The sequence below is a fragment of the Dermacentor albipictus genome, chromosome 2 (genome assembly GCF_038994185.2).
Source record: "Dermacentor albipictus isolate Rhodes 1998 colony chromosome 2, USDA_Dalb.pri_finalv2, whole genome shotgun sequence".
Lineage (NCBI taxonomy): Eukaryota > Metazoa > Arthropoda > Arachnida > Ixodida > Ixodidae > Dermacentor > Dermacentor albipictus.
This window is the reverse complement of record NC_091822.1, coordinates 19,550,145-19,571,389: the sequence shown is the minus strand read 5'-3', so window position 1 is coordinate 19,571,389 and position 21,245 is coordinate 19,550,145. Positions and strand designations below refer to the sequence as shown.

The following is a 21,245-nucleotide window of genomic DNA, read 5'->3' as shown; positions in this document are numbered from 1 at the left end:
CTACTGTACCAGATTTACTGCTAGTTGCCCTCATCACCTCCCATTGCCGAACTCTACGACGCACCAACTGCGGCACGCCTTGATACCTCCCGCACCTACGACAGAGTGCCACATCGATATTTTCTGGTTAGGGCTGTGCCGTTTTATGCGACGTTTCACTGTGTTTTGTGACCTCTACCCGCTACAAAAGAGACCATGTGCTTTAACTGGTAGTCAAATTAATTGAATGAATGCTCCCACGTAACCTTTATTCCTTGTCGGTATGAACTTTCTACCGCTTATCTACGGCTTGTATAAAATGGCGCAAATACCGGCGATCGCCGAAAATCTGATCAGCGTGTTAAGGGCGTCGGCTTTTATGCATCGGTCGTCGAAGGTTAAAAAGTAATCGCTGGTGCCCGCGTGTCTTTCGGAAAGTGATACACAATTTACATCGTGTATACCTGCAATCAGATTAAACATAGTGCGCTAACAGACAGGCGAGGCCAACGTTACTAGACTAGCTTCAGTTTTAAAACTCGGCGCCGTTGCGCAGAACCGCCACCCGCCCGTGCCTTCGTGGCGCTGCAGTCGATCCCGGCTTCACTTGCTCACTGGTGCTCACTGGTCACCTCCGTCACATTATTGCTAACTCCAATGTCTACATTTCTAAACCAGACATAAAATGGCTCACTCAGTTTGTGCTAGAGGAGTTTGGTTTGATGTGCCACGTCAATTGAAGTCACTTAACTACTTAACGGTACTGTATAGACTTAAGGTTGGCCAAGACCCTGTCTAAGGTTCTAACTGAACCACTCCGTGTAGATTCACAGTAATCAGAAAGCAGTCGTCACTACCATTACCTAATGATGCAAATAAATACGTGTACCCTTGTCTAATGCTGTGTTATGTACTACTGCAGCTTCACTGGTTGTCCACCTGCAGAGACTGGGAATGCTCTTGGACTTTTTTCTTTGCAGGGTACAGGAAAATACATGACAACGTATGCAAGTATGCAAGTATGCACCTTGAAGTGTTCGTTTGACGCGTACTGTAAGACCTGAGTTTAACTGCCATATTAACGTCCTTTACCGCGATTACATCCGGCCTCTCATCTAGACAATCCACATACTGTTGCAGTGATTCCCGCTTACGTTTAAAACCCATGCAATTCCATTGTAATATTGTTAGCTTAGTTTGACGAGCTATATTGCAAACTGGAAGAGGTCAGTCCTTGTTCTTTACGCAGGTCAAGCGCATCATCAGACGCAATCTGCCTGGTGCCCATTTTTCCTGTCAATCTGGGTGTCTTAGTGCGTGAGCATTCAGCGAATTCTTGTAACTTATGGTCAGTCCTTATCTCGTAAGCATGGAGTTTGGAGAGATGCGGCTCTAATATTTTATTAATTGTCTGCTCTATCATTCCTTGTAGGTCCTGCTCAATTTTTTTGCTTAGCGTCTCTTCAATTCGTTCCACGCTAGCCTGTAGGCTTGGTAGCATACCACATTACATTTTCTTGATTTCCTCTCGCATGCGCTTTTCGATGTTTTCGATCCATGCACTGAATTTATTTGTAATTGCGTCCACATGTGCGCGTGTCGCACACTCCTCTGTTGAGGATGCAGCCACCAACGCTACGCTGCCGCCCGACGCTCCTCGACCGAATTCTAACATAAGAGGGGGTGACTTAGTCGCACTACCTGACGGCAGCGGGGGAGGGTTGTCCTCCTTCATCGCCTGAGCTGAGGGTACGTGAAGTGCTCTAGAGTTTCCTGGATCCTTCGCTGCCGTCTTCTCTCTAAGTTGTTGTATATCTAGTTTGAGTCTTTCGTTCTCGACCCTAAGTTTATCATTAGACAACGTGAGGGGAGGGAAGGCAACCACACTGGCCAAGCTCACCTTGTTGCTGCTTGTTTTGTTTCTGGGACTGTGTTGTGGCTCTGGCCCATCGTGCTTGTCTGCTGGACGACCACCTCCTTTACGGCGCCCTCTGAAGGCTCCCGCATGAGGTCGAGACAAAGGGGTCTCCCCCGGCGTCTGAGCTTGCAGGTCGGGGGCTTCGGTCCCTCCAGCGTTCCTGGAGTGATGTTGCTGACTGGCTTTTCCATTGACGGGCTTCCGCCTGGGCCCAGTTCCAGCACCGCCTCTCCTGTACTTCTGCGTGCACTGAATTGATCCCGTGGCATGAGGGCTCCCGCAAATGAGTCAGCTGGGTTGACACTCGTGGCATTCTTCTAGATCCGTCTCACCGCAAGCCTGGCATCGACTGGCCTGTGGATTAGTGCAAACATCGGCGCGATGTCCGATCGTGCCGCAGCGAGGAGAGGCTGGCGTCGTCTTGCGGTAGAGGCGAACCGGCACAGCTTCTCCCCGATAATAAACGTTGAGAGGCACCTTCCGCCCCTCGAACATGATCGCTGCTACGTTGGACTCTCCTAATTTTTGGACTCCTACTACTGGAGCCCCTGGCGAATAAATGGCTTGAGTAATATCCGCTTTAGTGGCTGTGGGATCCACTTGAATAACACCCTGACTTGTGTTGGCCGATGAATTGAGGTAGGCTTGAACCGCTCGGGCCTGTCCTCCGAGTTGGAGCTGTCCGATCGCAAGGACCTGACGAATAAGTTGGTCTTTCTTGATGCGAATAATAATTATATTCTGGTCCCAGGCTTGATCTTCGGAAGTGGCGCGTGTCGAGGTTGCTCGCTCCCACTGTTCTAACTTTTTCTGGATGGTATACTCCGTAGTTTCATCAAAAACTGGCGTCTCCGCAGTCGAAAGCTCCATTTCTCGCATGCTGTCTGGGTCATAACCCCGTACGAGAGCCATGGAGGCCGCCTCTGGGTGCCGCGTCCGCCGCTACCGTGCCTACGGCGTTCGCGTGGTTGAAGAATAGAGTTCCGCAGAACTGCTGAAAATTGACCCACATGGATAATAATGGTGTTCACGGGTTCCTGGCAACTTCACGGATGTGGTCCAAGAGGTGCGCTTGCGCTCAGAGTCCGTTCTCTGCCTGTCACCACCGCGCTGCTCCTAGACCGATCAAATTAACACGTTAACATTTTGTGGAGGTGCTGGGTGTCGATCCCCGTTCTCGTCCCAGTTCGCACTGTCGCTTCCCAATAGCGCAAGCACCATTGAATCGCCTCGCTGATAGACCTAATTTCTGATCTATAGGCACAACCAACCACTCACGAGTCACGTGAGTGACTTTGTCGTCGCCATTGGCAACGACATGCTCAACCGACGCGATTGCAATGCCGATTGCCGTCAGTGGTTGCCAGGTGTACGCAGCAGTCTGCGTAATGAAATATGCGCGTCATTTCACTCTGACCCACAGTATGCACACTTAGGTCTATTCAAAACTTACCAGAGCATTCGACATTTCGTACGACTAGGTTCAGAAGTTCGTTCGCTCGTGCCCCCATTGTCAGCCATTTTCACCGTGCCTCTCTCCAGCTGGTCTGCAACCGTTACCTTGGCGTACCCGGCCATTCGGTTGCGTCGGCATCGATTTGTATAGGACACCTCCTCTGGTAACCACTGGGCCAACGTGGCTGTTGACCACCTCACGCGATACGCCGAAACTACCGCCTTCTCAGCGGCTACAACGCGCGATATTGTCTCCTTCCTGCTTCTCCGACTCATACTGCGTCATGGTCCACCACAGGAACTGCTCAGCGATCGCTGACGTGTCCTTTTGTCGGAAGTCGAAGCCATTCTGAAAGAGTGCCACGTTGTGCGCCATACAACTACTGCTTACCAAACGCAAACCAGTGGCTTCACAGAATGCTTTACCCGTACGGTTCGCGACATGCTTGCAATGTACGGAGCATCCGACCTCACAAATTGGAATGTCATTCTGCCCTTCGTAACCCGAGCCTACAATACCACCACTCAGAGCACCACTGAATTTAAAAATTTTTCTTACGATACGGCGTGCACCTTTCGCACACAATCGACGCAATACTTCCATACGGACCGGATGCATAAGTGTGTGCGCCTATTTGTGCCACAGCCAGACATGCCGAAGTGTGTCGCGATCTTGCGCGGGCCTTTAAATTGAATAAGCAAGAGCGCCAGAAAAGCGTTCGCGGTAACACTACTTCTCAGCCCACGTTCCTCCCCGGAGCGCTTGTGCCGCTCTAGGTTCCTTACGCTGCACCTAGTCCCTCGCCAAAGTACTGCCCAGATATGACGGTCGCTACCGCGTCGTCCAACGCACATCTCCGGTCAACTACCAGAACCACAAGGCACAAACGTGTATACAAATACTTAAGCGAGAAAATGTAGTGGTAAACGCGCAGGCCCGTACACATGTCACAGCTCCAGCATTCGTGTTCGTCGTCGTCTCTAGCTTGAGCACGCTGGTGTGTCTAAGTGCACCATAATAATACATCTAACTTCACGGTAGAGGTATTATGATTTCTGCAAGGGTATAATTGATAAGTGGATGCACGTCCTGAAAAAGAACTGTTTCTCTTCGACTTCTGGACCGGATACCAAGCTTTCTGAGGACTGACAACAAAATGTGCGGTGTCTGTTTTATACCAGTCTCCACAGCTTGAGAACTACGAAAAAAAAAATTCAAGTGTGTCTGTGAAAGATAAGGTGAACTATTAAAGGCAACAAGTAATTCAAATAGTCATCGAGGAGTTTGAGGGATGGCATATTACTCTACCATTATTGGAGGAATTAGAGGGTAGTAAATGGGATATAATAGGGCTCAGTAAGGTTAGGAGGACAAAAGAAGCATATACAGTGCTAAAAAGCGGGCATGTACTATGTTACCGGGGCTTAGCGGAGAGACGAGAACTAGGAGTCGGATTCCTGATTAATAAGGAAATAGCTGGTAACATACAGGAATTCTATAGCATTAACGAAAGGGTGACAGGTCTTGTTGTGAAACTTAATAAGAGGTAGAAATTGAAGGTGGTACAAGTCTGTGCCCCTACATGCAGTCATGATGACCAGGAAGTCGAAAGCTTTTATGAAGACGTAGAATCGGCGATGGGTAAAGCCAAAACAAAATACACTACGCTGATGGGCGACTTCAATGCCAGGGTAGGCAAGAAGCAGGCTGGGGACAAGTCAGTGGGGGAATATGGCATAGGCTCTAGGAATAGCAGAGGAGAATTATTAGTAGAGTTTGCAGAACAGAATAATATGCGGATAATGAATACCTTTTTCCGCAAGTGGGTTAGCCGAAAGTGGACGTGGAGGAGCCCGAATGGTGAGACTAAAAATGAAATCGACTTCATACTCTGCGCGAACCCTGGCATCATACAAGATGTAGACGTGCTCGACAAGGTACGCTGCAGTGACCATAGGGTGGTAAGAACTCGAATTAGCCTAGACTTGAGGAGGGAACGGAAGAAACTGGTACACAAGAAGCTAATCAATGATTTAGCGGTAAGAGGGAAACTAGAGGAATTCCGGATCAAGCTACACAATAGGTATTCGGCTTTAACTCAGGAAGAGGACCTTAGTGTTGAAGCAATGAACGACAATCTCATGGGCATCATTAAGGAGTGCGCAATAGAAGTCGGTGGTAACGCCGTTAGACGGGAAACAAGTAAGCTATCGCAAGAGACAAAAGATCTGATCAAGAAACGCCAATGTATGAAACCCTCTAACCCTACAGCTAGAATAGAACTGGCAGAACTTTCTAAGTTATTCAACAAGCGTAAGACAGCGGACATCAGGAGCTATAATATGGATAGAATTGAACAGGCTCTCAGGAACGGAGGAAGCCTAAAAACAGTGAAGAACAAACTAGGAATAGGCAAGAATCAGATGTGTGCGTCAAGAAACAAAGCCGGCAATATCGTTACTAATATGGATGAGATAGTTCAAGTGGCTGAGGAGTTCTATAGAGATTTATACAGTACCAGTGGCACCCACGACGATAGTGGAAGAGAGAATAGCCTAGAGGAATTCGAAATCCCACAAGTAACGCCAGAAGAAGTAAAGAAAGCCTTAGGAGCTATCCAAAGGGGGAAGGCAGCTGGGGAGGATCAGGTAACAGCAGATTTGTTGAAGGATGGTGGTCAGATTGTTCTAGAGAAACTGGCCACCCTCTATACGCAATGCCTCATAACCTCGAGCGTACCGGAATCTTGGAAAAACGCTAACATAATCCTAATCCATAAGAAAGGGGACGCCAAAGACTTGAAAAATTATACACCGATCAGCGTACTGTCCGTTGCCTCCTCAGTATTTACTAAGGTAATCGCAAATAGAATCAGGAACACCTTAGACTTCTGTCAACCAAAGGACCAGGCAGGATTCCGTAAAGGCTACTCAACAATAGACCATATTCATACTATCAATCAAGTGATAGAGAAATGTGCGGAATATAACCAACCCTTATATATAGCTTTCATTGATTACGAGAAAGCGTTTGATTCAGTCGAAACATCAGCAGTCATGGAGGCATTACGGAATCAGGGTGTAGACGAGCCATATGTAAAATTACTGGAAGATATCTATAGCGGCTCCACAGCCGCCGTGGTCCTCCACAAAGAAAGCAACAAAATCCCTATAAAGAAAGGCGTCAGGCAGGGAGATACGATATCTCCAATGCTATTCACAGCATGTTTACAGGAGGTATTCAGAGGCCTGGAGTGGGAAGAATTGGGCATAAAGGTTGATGGAGAATACCTTAGCAACTTGAGATTCACTGATGATATTGCCTTGCTTAGTAACTCAGGAGACCAATTGCAATGCATGCTCACTCACCTGGAGAGGCAAAGCAGAAGTTGGGTCTGAAAATAAATCTGCAGAAAACTAAAGTATTGTTTAACAGTCTCGGAAGAGAACAGCAGCTTACGATAGGTAGCGAAGCACTGGAAGTGGTAAGGGAATACATCTACTTAGGGCAGGTAGTGACCACGGATCCAGATCATGAGACTGAAATAGCCAGAAGAATAAGAATGGGTTGGGGTGCGTTTGGCAGGCATTCTCAGATCATGAACAGCAGGTTGCCACTATCCCTCAAAAGGAAAGTGTATAACAGCTGCGTCTTACCAGTACTCACATACGGGGCAGAAACCTGGAGGCTTACGAAAAGGGTTCTACTCAAATTGAGGACGACGCAACGAGCTATGGAAAGAAGAATGATGGGTGTAACGTTAAGGGATAAGAAAAGAGCAGATTGGGTGAGGCAACAAACGCGGGTAAACGACATCTTAGTTGAAATCAAGAAAAAGAAATGGGCATGGGCCGGACATTTAATGAGGAGGGAAGATAACCGATGGTCACTAAAGGTTACGAACTGGATTCCAAGGGAAGGGAAGCGTAGCAGGGGGCGGCAGAAAGTTAGGTGGGCGGATGACATCAAGACGTTTGCAGGGACGGCATGGCCACAATTAGTACATGACCGGGGTTGTTGGAGAAATATGGGAGAGACCTTTGCCCTGCAGTGGGCGTAACCAGGCTGATGATATATATATATATATATATATATATATATATATATATATATATATATATATATATATATATATATATAGTCGTCACGGTCCGTAGTACTCGGGCAATAGTACATACGCATTGATGATAAAACTAATCAGATACATGCGGCTCCATAAATATGCACGGCTAATACTATATTAAGGGTGGGCCAACTGGAATATTGTGGGGGACCAACTTGAAATATGTGCGTGGGCTAAAGTCAGTTGTGAGATGAGCCAACCTGAAATTCCGGGTGGGCCAATTGAAATTTAGGAGTATACGCTGACGTATGCATAGATAAATGCCGTGGAGTTCCTGCATATTTTTTTTCTACATCTCTTGGCAGGCGCAGATCTGCTACGCAGAAACATGCACCTTTTGGCAAATTCCCAGGCTACTTTCATATCACCTAGTAAAAGATCAAGAACGACACTCGGTGCCCCGAAGGCGATCTGCAAAAGAGCGCATATGAGAGCGAGAATCCCAGCTCGGCAGTAGTGAAGCAAGAGCTACCATTCGTTTGTATTATATTGATAGCAATTATATGGACTCTCCAAGCCCATTTCCGCTGTCGCCGTGACATTCTCATATAAAGTCCAAGGGCTCGGCCTACGCTGTATGTGCGAGTGAAGCCATGCGAGGAGAGGCGACGATCGCGGCTCGTCCGCGCGACACAGACGAAGGCGGGCAGGAAGCGCGCCGTCTGCCGTCGCGCGCGAGACGCCCAATGTCGCGATGCACCGGGGGAGCGAGAGAGGCCGTGTGTTGTGAGCGGTCGACGTTGGGGAAGAGTCTAGGTGCGTCGGCAGCTCGCAGCGTTGTGCGTGCTCTGTGTTCTCGGCGCTCACTTTACGTTGAAGAAATAGACAGAACGACTGTCACTTCGGTCGCGGCTGCCTCGTTTCCTCACGCCAGCGTTTTGACAGCGAGTCTTCGCGGTCATCGAGACAGACGTGTTCTTGTTTGTTTGTGGGACGCGCGCGACACCAGGCTTGCTAATCGAGTTAGTGCGCCTTTGTTTACAAGTTTACACCGCCGATGAAACTGCCATCCTTACTTCGTGTATCTGTCCCTCTAAATTGCTATCGCAATCGACGCTTCACCTTTCGGCCGAAACTGCCACTGTTTCTACAGCACTTCACAGGCGCAGATCCGCAATCCAGCGATTTTGCTCTTTTGTAATGTGCCCAGGCTACCGCCATACCGCTTCTTAAAAATACAAGAACGTCATAAAGCTGAATGCCTGTGTGCTACAAAAACCGTCTACAAAAGAGCGCGCATGGAAGCCGGATGCACAGTTCTACAGCAGTTCGCATTGAAGCAAAAACTACCATTGCCTCATTTTCTAGAGCTCTTCACAGAGGCAGATCTGCGACGCAGCGACATCGTCTTTTGCTAAGTGATAAGGCACCATCAAATCACTTGTTGAAAGCGCAAGCATGTCTCTAAGCTTATGCGTGGGTGCCATGAAGGGCATCCATTCCAAAAGCATATCCAGAAGAACAAAAGAGCATCAGTGGCAGCCGCGACCTCAATTAGTGTAGGTGTGCATGCAAGCAACACCTAGCATTGTTTCGTTTTTCTACATCTCTTCGAAGGCGCTTATCTACTGCGCAGCGCTGGCAGCGTCAGTAGATGACCCTGAGCGAAATCCAAACGGATAGGTTAGTATGTTAAATTTCACACTGTACTTGTGTAGTCGTGTTTCTAACAATTTTTCTAGAACTTTATCAAGGAAGGTCTGAACAAAGATCAGGTGGTAATTTTCAGATGAATTGTCACTTTTCTAAGACCTTCACTAGGACGTTCACTTCCTTAGTTGTTAAGTAGACATCAGAGCTGAAAGTAACGTAAAACATGCGGCATAAAATAGGTGAGGTTGTAGAGCGAAATAATTTGACGTGGTTTGCGGAAATCTTACCGGCACTAAGAGGCGGGGGTATTCTGTAGCTGTCCCGCTTATGAACATGTGCATTTCCTTTGCTGCTGAAGATACGATTGGCTGGATTGTGGGACACGTCATATGGAGACAGCTGCTCGCAGCCAACCAGCCCTTTAGGAGCAGGCGAAATGAACATGTCCACTAAGTTGACAATTGCAGATTACCGCTCCCTCTCCCCGAGGGTCAGTTGATTTTAAACATGAAATGACGCATGCCGTTTTTTTCAGGGACATTTGGGTGAAGAAAAAAGAAAGTAGCAGTCCCGCCCAAAAGGCCAAGCATCGAATGTGAGAGTAGCTCACAAGGACGGTATGACGCGCGCACAGGCAAACATGAACACGATGACCGCGAAACTAGCTGTCAAAGTGCTAGACTGGGGAAGTGCGACGGCAGTAGCGAACGAATTGAACAGACCTTCCTTCTTTTTCTGGCAACAACGCGAACTAAGCCGCAAAAACTCACCGCGCGGCGGACTCGGTCCCCGTTGCAGGTGGCTTTCAGATAGCGTGGCCCGGGCTGATTACATCGTGCCTACGCTCCTCCAGATGCCTTGCGCGCGCCGGAAGACGGCACGCTTCCTCCCCGCATTCTTCCCTTTCATGGGCGAGATTGAGCCGTGATCGCCAGCTCACTCTCGCCTGCTTTCACTCGCACATGCCACATACACAGTGCGGCGACGATTGTATCGCCTTTGGACGTTAAACGGAACCTCACGGCCACGCCGATAGCGACAGCAGAAATGGGCCTGGAGCGTCCATTGCAACGCAACCGCGCCAGTCAATGAGTGCCAACCACAACAAACGAGGATGATTATTAAGGGGATGGAAATATAAAGAGGGAGACCATGATGAACTACACTTTTTGCGCTCGCAATATAACTGCTATCGCAATAAAATGATTCTGGCGGCTAATAGAAGAAAAAGTTAGGGACGTTTCACTTCGCGAATGCAGGTGGCGCGCAACGTATGGGTGGTAAGCACACACTACGCTATTGGCTCCCGGTGCGTCTTGACTCCTATACTGCCCGCATCGCAGATCGTATTCAAGACAAGGCTCGCGCGGCCGCACCATGCACACAGGTCGCAGGAGTATAAGTTTCCGTTCTATACATTCGCTTACTCTTTAAAAATCTAGCATGGTCTTAGCACAAACATGAACACTTCGCACTTGATCACCGCGGACATTTGCTGTCAAAATGCTGACGTGAGGAATCGTGGCAGTAGCAGCAAGGGAAATGACCTTCGTATCGTTTATGGCTTCAACTAAATATCAGCAGTGAGAACACAGCGCACACAAAGCTATGAGCCGTCGGCCCACCTCGACTGGGCCCCCATTGCAGGTCGCTTTCCAGATAAAGCCCACGTGACCGCGCGTGGTTGAAGTACAACGTCTCCCTTCATTTCCTTCTCCGGTGCCATGGTGCCATGCGCGCGACGGAACACGGCGCGCTTCCTCCCCTTGCGCACAGAAGATTCAGCCGCCGTCGTCGGCTCACCGTCGCACGCTTTCACTTGCACACAGCGTGCTGCGCACGAGGATGATGTTACCACGAGACGAACTCACTACGTATGCATCGCAAAGAAAACTACTAGCAACTGCCAAAGGAGGTCATCTCAGGGCGCGTCTGGCGCATCCGCCTCCTTTGCTCCTCAGGGGTGTGCGCCTTCTTTCTTCAACCCCCCACTTCGCTTCTCTGCACATTCCTCTAGGTGGCTTCGTACTTTCCCCGGCGCGCGATGCGCTTCAGCTCCAGGCGTCTTCGCTGCTACACGCGGCTTCCGACACGTATTCGCCCATTTGAAGAGCTCAACGCCTGCACGACTGGCGGGGAGAGTAGTATGTGCTGAAAAATAATCGCTGAAGGCATCAGCGATCTCATTCCGTGATGTTACGATCGCACCACTTACACATAGTGAAGCAAAAGGGCCATGTGAATCAGAAATATTAAAACATTTATTTACCAACTGGCTTTATCTTTTCCTATTATTACTGCGTTTTTGAACTTGGTCTTCTTATCAGTTGCCTTTTGCATTCTTAAGAAATGAGGGTAAAGTGTTTGAATAATGTCTAGATCGTGGTTTAAAGCTGTTTAAAGGCTACGACTTGGTTTTTTTCGTACAGGTTGTCGTTTTCACGTAAAGAACACTGCAGACAATTTGATGACCAAGGGCAAATGGGAGCGTGATAGCGCCGCTTTGAAACCAGGAGGGTAATGCATGATCTCACGGTATTGTTAATAATTTTGTTAAGCTTCTTTAACGCTACCTCCAGAGCTAAACCATCAAGAACTGGCAAACAGTCTGCATATTCAATAATCATAGTGTAATAAATGTTATCTAATTAGCGTCTTTATTGCAATTTATTTACTTCGGAAGTAGATTTCACAGTGCAGAGAAATTAAGGGTAATTAACCGTAATATTAGTTTCCATAACGCCAATTTGAGCAGGTTCAGTGAAATCAGAGATAGTACGGTCTATTAAAGAATGTCAACCACTGTCCGTATAGCGAGTAGGATCAGTTATAACATCCTGGTAGCCATAACTATAGAAGTAGGTAAGCTAGTGTTTTGTCACACTATGAGAATAATCTAATGAAGTTGTGTTATTATCACCTAGAATCCAAGCATTTTCACTCTAGCGAGAAATGTTATGCCGTATGGCTTGAAGTTCTGTGAGAAAGCTGCAAGAATCACATGAAGGACAGCGATAGATCGGACCACAGCGACTTTGCAGTGGTTGTTACTTATGGCAAGTGTTTCAAATTATAACCAAATGGACTCACACATAGGGACGTTTAGATTTAGGCTGTGACATATCGAGTATGGTAAACCATCTAACACATAGAAGGCAGAGATTCCATATAAGTCAGCATCGCAATGGCAATAATTTTACGGATAACCCGATAGACCGTAAAGGTATTTATCTTCTGATAAATACATTCTGTAATCATTCAGAATACAGTCCAGTAATCAGAACATGGGGAACTGTACTCTTGCAAAAGATTAATGTTCATATGTTCTAGAGTTTCAATTTTTTTTCTTCGAACGTATTGCGTTCGAAACTGTATTTAGAGCAGAGTAGAATTTGGAAACTTTGGATGAGAGTTCGCCGCAGATGCTACCGATGGCTGTTTAGCTAACGCCAAAAGGCAAGCTGCAATCATATATTTGGTCCACAAATGCTGCGCACTATTAACAGGGACGTGCGCACGAATTCTTAGGCTGTAGGCGGTAGAATCCTGGATAAACGTGGCTGCGACACCGTTCTTTGAGTGCCAATGACAATATTTGGCTACATTTGAAGAGAAGCATTACGAATCCTTATCATCTAGCGATAACCATGTCTTGAAGTGCAGATGTAAGTAGAACTGACGCTATGGAACGTCAAAGAAATGAAATTTGTTTTTAAAAATTCTAAGGCAGCTGCATTAGAATGTATTGCGCAGAAGTGCGGGTCGCTCCAGAATTTCTGCAGCTTGTGTGGGACAAAGCCCGTTGCATTACTAAGTACTAAGGCTATATGATCATTCGTGGTTTTCGTACGAATTAGCGTTTCTGCGGAAAGAGAACTTTGCTTCTGATGAAGTGACAAAATCTCGGTTGTCATTTGTCTGTCAAGTCTTGATTAGACAATTGTTGGTGAACAAGAGCTGTCAATCTTTGTCTTTTTTTATTGACAAGGGTATGCAACGACTGCTTTGTTGCCGGAAGTCAAGTGATCATTCACATAAAATTAATTTTTTCGCGAGCCCATAAGGCAAGGTCATGAGTGCTCATCGGAGTGTTGCGATACTGTCCTTAATAAATTATGCTTTTTTGCGTGAACAGAACCCGGTGAAAAAAATCTTGAAATTTATGTGTGTTTTTTCGACATGGCCAACCATGTAGTCTGCTTCCGTGATGGGAAAGTGTATTTTCGCACCGACAGTTTTCATTGAGGCTGAGCATTCCTCACCTTGAGTACAACAAATACCGTTTATTTCTGCTGTATTAACGCGATAGCGTTAAGGAGCTCGTATCGCAGAAAAGCCGGTGTCGTCGGTGTCGGCGTCAGCGGCGTTGGCCGTGAGCGATAAATCCCAGGAGGCACTTCATAAATAAAAAACATCCTGCAAGATGGGCGGGCGGGAATCAAACCAGGGTCTCCCGAGTGTGAGACGGAGACGCTACCACTCAGCCATAAGTTTTTTTTTTTGTCTTTATTACCGACATGGCAACAAGGCTACAAAACAAGACATTTTAACAATAGACAACGGTCACGACAACATCTCTGCCATTGGTTGGCAGTCACAGGGCTAAAATCGCTTAAAATTCGCTAGCTCAGTCATCACACTGAGCCATGTTGGTTTTTCTTTTTGCAAATTATACATTTCCTTAATATGACAAATGCTTTCAATGAAGTATTCTCTAACAGGCCGGGCATTTACTTCGGCATGTCTCACGGCCATTCTAGTTTTCCATAAGCTATGTAAGGACACCAGCATGAACATGTCATAGGGTACTTTGTCTTCATTTAGAGTAGGCAAGAAACGAATCCCGTATGGTGTAATCGGCAAGTCCTTCTTTAGTGTTCTCTGTAATATGTCCCAATGGAACACAGCATCCCAGCAGTCTAGAAAAATGTGTTCTATTGTTTCGGGTTTCCGGCATAGTAAACAGTTGACGCTCCAAGGCACGGAAAGACCTTTTTCATCTAGCCACGGTTTCACAGGTAAAGTATTGGTGTGGAGCTGGAAAAAGAAGGACTTTACCGATGGGCGTACTGGCATTCGTTTTACTCTTTTTAGTACGTCCTTTTCAGGTCCAATGCAGAACATCGAGCGATACAACGGCACCGGCAACATTGTGTCTACCAGGTCCTTATATAAGCGCTTTCGTGGTACCCTACTTAGGTATTCCATGGAGAACCGAACCTTTAACAGCTGAAACGCCAAGACTACCTCTTTTAGGAAACCACGCGCTCTGCCTTGACTGCACCGATGTGACGATACAATAAACTCAGGTATAGCTTCGCTCAGCCTTGTCTGAAACATAGTTAATAAAAATGGGTCATTTTGGTCCCGTAAGAAAACAAACCGCGACACAATCTGCCTAATGAACAAATGTGCCAGACCTAATCCTCCATTTTTAACCGAACGAAAGAGATTAGTGCGACTGGTGCGCTCCCAGCTTGAACCCCATACAAACACTGCAAGTACTCTGTGTAAACGTTGTATGTTAGCCCTTGACATGCACAACGCTTGGAGCACGTAAAAAATTTTGGCAACGGCAAACAGGTTGCACACTGTCGCACGAGCAAACATAGAGAAATTGCGGCCTCCCCATTTAAGTGTACCTTCACGAACCCTTTCAGTTTCGGCATTCCAGTAATCAACGGCATCACGGTAGTGCTCAAGCGGCACCCCCTGGTACTTTGCCGGCGTGACTGTCCAGCGGATATTTGCAAACGTACTCGGATGGTCTTCCCAGTTGCCGATCCATATCCCTAGGGATTTATCAAAGTTGATAGCACTGCCTGTCATTCTGCAGTATGATAAAGCCTCTGCGACCGCGATTTCGATGCTTTCTTTATCCCGACAAAACAACGCGATGTCATCCGCGTATGCCAGCACTTTCACCTCCGCGGACTGCACTCTGAAACCCGATATTCTGTTGTCATTCTTGATTTTCCTACAAAGCGGCTCTAGGTAAATTGCGAATAAAAGAGGCGACAAACCACACCCCTGGCGCACAGATGACCGGACACTAAAGGATTTGGTAACCTCCTTGTTTATAATGAGGCTGGCGGTACAGTCTTGATAGCACATCTTTACCCCATCCAAGATCAAATCCCCTACCTTTATGTGTTCTAGAATACTGAAAAGAATTTTATGGGCCACACGGTCGAAAGCCTTCTGCATATCTAACTGTAACATGGCACAGTGTTCACCTAGGTCATTACAGTATTCTAAGATGCTTCTGGCAATATGAATGTTTGTGTAGATAGACCTCCCTTTAATGCCGCATGTTTGATGCGACCCTACTATTCTGGTCACCACTCCCTGTAATCGCTTTCCCAGCACTCTTGTAAATATCTTATAGTCTACATTCATTAGTGATATCGGCCGGTAAGCGTCAACAGCTAACAATTTTTCTGGGTCCTCTGATTTCGGTATCAGGACTACGTGCGATGTCCGAAAAGAAGGGGGAACCTGTTTCTGCGCATAGGCCTCCTTAAACAACCGTAACAGGATCTCACTGACATCACTTTTGAAGGCTTTATAAAAGGCCGCTCCGAGTCCATCAGGTCCCGGAGACTTGCCTACAACTGAATCATCTATGGCTCCTTCCACTTCGGTGATGCTCGGAGGCCACTCCAGACGTTTTTGAATGTCTTCCTCTAATTGCGGCATGTTTGACAAAAAGTCCGTCTTGAATTCTTCTGTGACGTCTTTAACAGTCCCGAATAATTTGCTATAATAATCAAGAAACGCCTCTTCAATTTTTTGAGGTTGGCTCGTGATATCGTTCTCGTATTGAATCATTCTGATTTCATTTCGCCTCGCGTATGCCTTTTCGTCAGATAAGGCTCGTTTAGTCGGTGTCTCACCTAGCCAAGCCCTTTCAGCTCGTGCCCTTATAACTGCTCCTTTGAACTTCTCTTCTTCGATAAGCTCAAGCTGGCTTTTCAGTTCTCTTATCTCCTTTGTTCGGCTCCCGGGTCTCTCGCTTTCCACGGTGTACAAAAAATCAAGCTCACGTTGCACTTCATTTTCTTTTTTCCTTTTAATAAATTTCTCTTTACTGGATTCTTCTATAGCACTGATCTTGACGCCTTGTTTAAAGTTCTCCCATAATTCTAGCACGTTGCCATCTTCGGCTTCAATCAAATTATCTAACTTTTGCTTCACGCTTTCGCAAAAGGATTCGTTCATTAACAGCCCATCGTTGAACTTCCACAACTTCCAGTTAAACTTCGATTTTCTTTCTGTGGTACCTACACTAAAAGTTACAAGGCTGTGATCGCTGAACGAGACGTGTTTCACACTATAGCTGCCACACATCGGAACAAGCTCCAGTGCGACATACCCTCTATCTAGCCTTGCGTGACTTTGCCCTTGAAAATGTTTGAATGCAGGCGTGCCGGTAGTACACAGGAAATTACCGACGTCATCCAGATTATATTCTTGAACTAGTGTGTTTAAAAGTAAAGCACTTTTGTCACGCACTGGGAGGTTTTTCACTCGATCGGCCGCGTAACATACACAATTAAAATCTCCCAGCAATACGACTTTCCTGTCACATTGTAAATGCTGATTTACTGTTTCAAAGAAAGCCACACGCTCACTTTCAGTGTTTGGGGCGTAGACACATATCACGCGCCAACCTACATTCAGAAAGGAAAAATCCACAAAAACCAGTCTTCCACTTTCACAAGAAAAGACCCCTTCTTCTCTAATTCCCAGGTTGTTTCTAATGAAGATAGCGCACCCCGCAGAAGTCCCAACAGCATGTGATACACAAACATTGTATCTATTGCGAAACTGCAGCACCATGCGATCCGTCTGTTCCTCAGTTTCTATCTTTGTCTCCTGCACCGCTGCTATATCAACATCTGTTTCTAAAAAAAGCCGGCTAAGCTGGTATTGCCGCTTTTTGGCACAAAGACCGCGGACATTTATAGTAGCAAAACGAAGTGCAGTGTTTTGAGCCATTATTATGTTTTTTGAAGGACAAACGAACCGCATGGTACCCACCTAGTGCATCTGTGGCCAAAGCTGCTTTCGCCTTTTGCACAAACCTTCCGCAGCTGCCATGGCAGCCTTAGGAAGGCACAGTTGATGTCCCTGTCACGGCATTCCATCGTCCCTTGAGTTTGGCTTGGTCACTGCGTAGACTAGGAGAGACGCCGCGAAGCACACGCTCTCGCGGCTACGTCGGCGGCGTCTCCGCCGCCCTCCGGTCCGGAGGTATGTTCGGACGCGCCCTCAGCGTTGACCGCCGAATGCTCGCCGCCTTTGGCGGTGGTCCTTCCGAGATCCTTGCAGCCAGGGCCTCATGCTCGTCCAGCGTAGCGTCGTGGCCGCGCTTGGAGACTGAGGCTCCGCTTGTTCCCTCGCTTACTTCCATGACTGCTGGCTCCTCAGGTGACTTCGACGGCGTTGAGGCATCCTGCACTTTCACGACGCCGGTGGCGTCGCCAGCTGCGTCGGTCAGCTTTGGGCTTTCCTTGTTAACACTCGCGTCTTGGGGCGTGTCGGGCGGGGTTAACGTTGCCGCATCAAGTTCCTCGAGCTTCGACGTTGCTTCGCTTGCGGCTTCTTCAGCGTCAGCCTCGTCCATGACGAGTTCCGCAGTGTCTTCTCCACCAACCGGCCCTGCAACACTTGCGTACGTCTTCACGCACTGAGATTCTTCGTGTCCAAAACGACGGCAGTGCGTGCAGCGAGGAACTCGGCATTCTCGTCTGATATGGCCCTTACTGTGACACCGCAGGCACAGTGGCGCTCTACCGGGAGCGACTAGAAGGGCCATGTCACCGGCTACGCGAAGCTGGTGTGGAAGGTCATCAACCTTAATGCCGTTATGGAGCTTGAGGCGCACGAGGCGTGTCGTCGACCCCTTGTCTTGGATACCTTGAACTCTCCACTTTTCCTTCGAGACCTCGGTCACCTTTCCGAACGGAGCAAGCGCTACACGCACATCATCGTCAGCCACATTGAAAAGAAGCCAGTGAAGCTTCAGACGCACGTCCTGGTTAGCCGGATCAATAACCAAACAACGTTGGCCCTTCACCTTCATTTCGCCGCATGCCAAAGCTTTCTTTATCCCTTCCGTGCTCTTGAAAGTCACAGCCCATACGTGGCTCATCTGATATGCCCCCAACGCTACCACTTCGGGGAGCAAACCAAGACGCGCCAACGTGTCCCGGAAATGTTCGACTCGGTAAGGCCTCGACCGGACATCCGCGTGCAAAAATAAAGTATTCAAAACACTACGACCTGATGGCAGAGTAGGCAAAACCACTTCGTATCCCTCGGTATCCATTCCGTCGATCCTGTCACCGCGGCCGCTGTTAGCCGCAACCACCGCTCCTTGGGAGCCCATGAAACGCACGTCCTTCCACTTCAGTAGCCAAGACGCGTCCCTCAGCCATAAGTTCGTACGTTCTAAACGGGACAAAATCGCCTCTAGTGAATGCGGTGTTGCTTTAGAAACGTGCCGTAGAAAGTTATACTGCGGCGTATATCGATAATTATGACCATGTAACTTACGGAAGTCGCAGTTTCACGAGTAGCGAAGTACGTTTCCTCTACATTTCTTCTGCGCACACGCAGAGCCATCTTGCGACAAACACAGAAGACCCCCTCCTCGCAATGGACGGCGCTGCCCCGACACGTGGCGCGCCACTCGCCCCACGATCGCGTCCGCCTTCAGGGCTCGTCGGGATCCGGTTATCTGTGCCGATCGCGACGTTTGGCTGGCGTAGCGCGTTTGAGTAGGCGGTGCGAACGGGGTGCGATAACGCTACCGCATTCCACTCTTGAAGGCGAAGCTTAAGTGTCCTCCAGTTTTCGAGTTTAGAATACTGTTCTAACTCCGCTTCTATAATCCGCATGTTTGTGTCCTGAAACTAAGTTCCTTTTTGCCTCAGCAAGACATGCACATACGGCTCTTACCTCCTAAATTACAGAATTTAGCATGACAGCACTGCACAAAAGACTCTCGACCTCTACTTTCATATACCAGTTATTCTACAAAGAGTAGATGCAGAGATGCCACTCCCGTAATAGTTTTTATGCGAAGCATATTACGAGAGCTCAACCCAGCTCCTCAGGCGCGGCGGTGTCGCCTTGAAACCACGTGACACCGTGACGTCACGACAGAGGAGAAGTGGCTTTGGCTCAACTCTTGCAAGACGGGCTGGGTGGGAATCGAACCAGGGTCTCCGGAGTGTGGGACGGAGACGCTACCACTGAGCCACGAGTACGATGCTTCAAAGCGGTACAAAAGCGCCTCTAGTGAATGCGGTGTTGCCTTAGAAACGAGCTGTTTCTAAGGCGTGTCTCTTGCTCAGGCGCACATTTCGTTGCCGCGCCGAACGCTGCTTTGCTCGACGCTCACCGCGTCCAATGCGGGGCGCGTAGTCGCTGCCCTGTAGCCCATTGTCTTACACCCCTTGGCGGGTCGACGGGAACGCTGTCGCGTTCCACTCTTGAAGGCGAAGCAGTAATGCATGAGTTGTTTCTTCGTCTAGCCGAACCAAATATAGCCAAGCAACAGCAGTTCACCAGGCTAAACAGTGGTTCAACAACTAAAATAAAGGCTAGTATGCTTCGCATCCTGGGCTTAACCTTACCTAAGCCACAGCCATTTTTTTTCTGTAGTAAAAAGCCTTGCACCATTTGCATAGTGCGCTCGACTCCCAAATGTTCATTGTTTCATTGACACCATTTGAAATCCTAGTGCATCTTAAGAGAGGCGTTCGTTTTCTTCACATTAGGGCAAGGACCAAGCTAGGGATGACGATATGGCCTGACGACGACGAGAATGTTGTTCGCAGTCAAAGGCGACAACGGTCATCCTCTGCGTAACGGGATGGGTAGTTAGAGAAGGAAAACCCAATTTTGAGATCATAATAGCTGTTGCAGTATCATTAAACTAGCCTTCTCAGATTTATTTTCCACATATTAAAGGGCTGTAGCCTGCAGCCCACGTAACGAATAGTACAGTTCCGGTTGGTTTAAAACGTATTTGCCATAAGTGCACCACTCTGACTAGAGCTTGTAATAGATAAGTGTTGTTGATGGTCCCTGTTCTTTACTTTCAGCGACTGATCATCTGCCTTCGTCCACACAGTGTGGCTGCAAGGAAGCTCAAGCAGGGTGGTGTTCCGGCCTCCGTGTAGTCGCCTTCCTCACTTTGCCCCTAAGTGCGCAGCTCTGTACCTGCAGTACACACCATGGTCAAACTGTTTCCTGCCAAACGGTGGTACATGTATTTCAAACAAGACTGCTTGTGATTCCCACAGCGAAAACGCTTATTTTATGGCCTGCACGTTTCAGCCTATACATTGCGACGTACATTTTGCACACAGGATCCGGTTTCTGTGTTTTCTTATGAAACATTTCTGTTGGTACCGCGTTTCCATAAGAATGCATAAGAAACACACGTACAGCTCACTCGAAGCTGTTACGGCTGCTCGATGTCTGTAGCTAGGTGCTCTCTGCCGCAAACAAATGCTGTTCTGCTTGTGCACGTTTTGTTCTACTTGACAAATTGTGGCAGCAAAAATGGCACGCGAAGCTTTTATTCGTTCATGTATTGCGCACTTTCAGATCAAGTATTGGTTTGATCAATGCCTACTGGCTTCAAAATCGAACTACTAAGTATGAAAATATCTTTATCGAAACTATATTACAAACTCTTGCGGTTTTGAAAATTAGTACACTCTCGCACTGTGGCTACAATGAGGACCAGAAAACAAATTTTCGTTGTTACCACGCTAAACAGTATTGTACTAACGAACTCGTAAGTTTCTGTACTGTGTATTATGCTGTTCTAAATAAACTTTTGGTTTTGTTCTCCTAAAAAGGCATCTTTGTTTCAATAACAAATAGGTGAGAGTGGACTCTACAGCGTCTATGGCGTTGCCTCGCACTTGCTGGCACGAATTGCTGTTCGCTGCAGGCTAACAACACGTCGGAAGTGGATCTTCTCATGTAAGTAGCCAAATGTGAACATAGAAAAGTTGAAGACACCATATAGTGTTCTCGGTACCCATTCACCTCGACTCCCTAATATGTATTTCCTAAGCAGGCACCTAACTTGTGCATGTGAAAGCTCGATATAGACTCATGTTTCTCTCTCTCTTTCACTCTCCCATCCC

The 21,245-nt window shown here is 47.6% G+C and overlaps 2 protein-coding genes across 3 annotated transcripts in view; one reads left to right on the top strand and one right to left on the bottom strand.

The window, feature by feature from the left end:
* The window catches only part of SerT (Serotonin transporter), a 515,765-nt gene extending 494,815 nt beyond the window's left edge, over positions 1–20,950 (top strand). The window contains exon 11 of one of the 2 annotated variants that reach the window (XM_070533507.1): positions 20,187–20,950. In XM_070533507.1, coding sequence (XP_070389608.1) covers positions 20,187–20,479 — 293 coding nt within the window. In that variant the 3' untranslated portion in view covers positions 20,480–20,950. The remainder of the gene's footprint in view (positions 1–20,186) is intronic. The other variant, XM_070533506.1, reaches the window with a different exon arrangement.
* LOC139055348 (uncharacterized) lies at positions 16,469–18,481 on the bottom strand. The gene has a single exon (XM_070532779.1). The coding sequence runs from the start codon at positions 18,461–18,463 to the stop codon at positions 17,288–17,290; it is 1,176 nt and encodes a 391-aa protein (XP_070388880.1). The 5' UTR covers positions 18,464–18,481; the 3' UTR covers positions 16,469–17,287.
* Positions 20,951–21,245: the final 295 nt, after the last annotated feature.

Bases quoted from the DNA above. Each gene is read 5' to 3' on its own strand.
- LOC139055348 (XM_070532779.1), bottom strand. From the start codon at position 18,463: ATGGGCTCCCAAGGAGCGGTGGTTGCGGCTAACAGCGGCCGCGGTGAC.